At 63.6% G+C, this 206-nt stretch overlaps 1 protein-coding gene across 1 annotated transcript in view; it reads left to right on the top strand.

Annotated features, from left to right (window-relative positions):
- Positions 1 to 206, top strand: part of LOC104991485 (AFG3-like protein 1) — a 29,879-nt gene that overhangs the window by 28,581 nt on the left and 1,092 nt on the right. Inside the window, exon 13 of the mRNA XM_010843983.1 lies at positions 103 to 201. Coding sequence (XP_010842285.1) covers positions 103 to 201 — 99 coding nt within the window. The remainder of the gene's footprint in view (positions 1 to 102; positions 202 to 206) is intronic.

Here is a 206-nt window from a genome sequence, read left to right as displayed (position 1 = left end):
TGTGTGTGCTGGGGCCCAGGGTCTCCTCTCCTCCCACACTTATGGAGATGGGTGGTGGTCAGGGGCCCTGGGGATGACAGGGCGCCCTGCTGTGTCTGACAGGTGTCCATCGTCCCCCGGGGCAAGGGGCTCGGCTATGCCCAGTGTCTGCCCAGGGAGCAGTACCTGTACACACGGGAGCAGCTCTTTGACCACATGTGTGCCAT

The sequence above is a fragment of the Bison bison genome, unplaced genomic scaffold (genome assembly GCF_000754665.1).
Source record: "Bison bison bison isolate TAMUID 2011002044 unplaced genomic scaffold, Bison_UMD1.0 scf7180017864192, whole genome shotgun sequence".
Taxonomy (NCBI): domain Eukaryota; kingdom Metazoa; phylum Chordata; class Mammalia; order Artiodactyla; family Bovidae; genus Bison; species Bison bison.
This window is presented reverse-complemented; position numbering and strand designations above follow the sequence as displayed.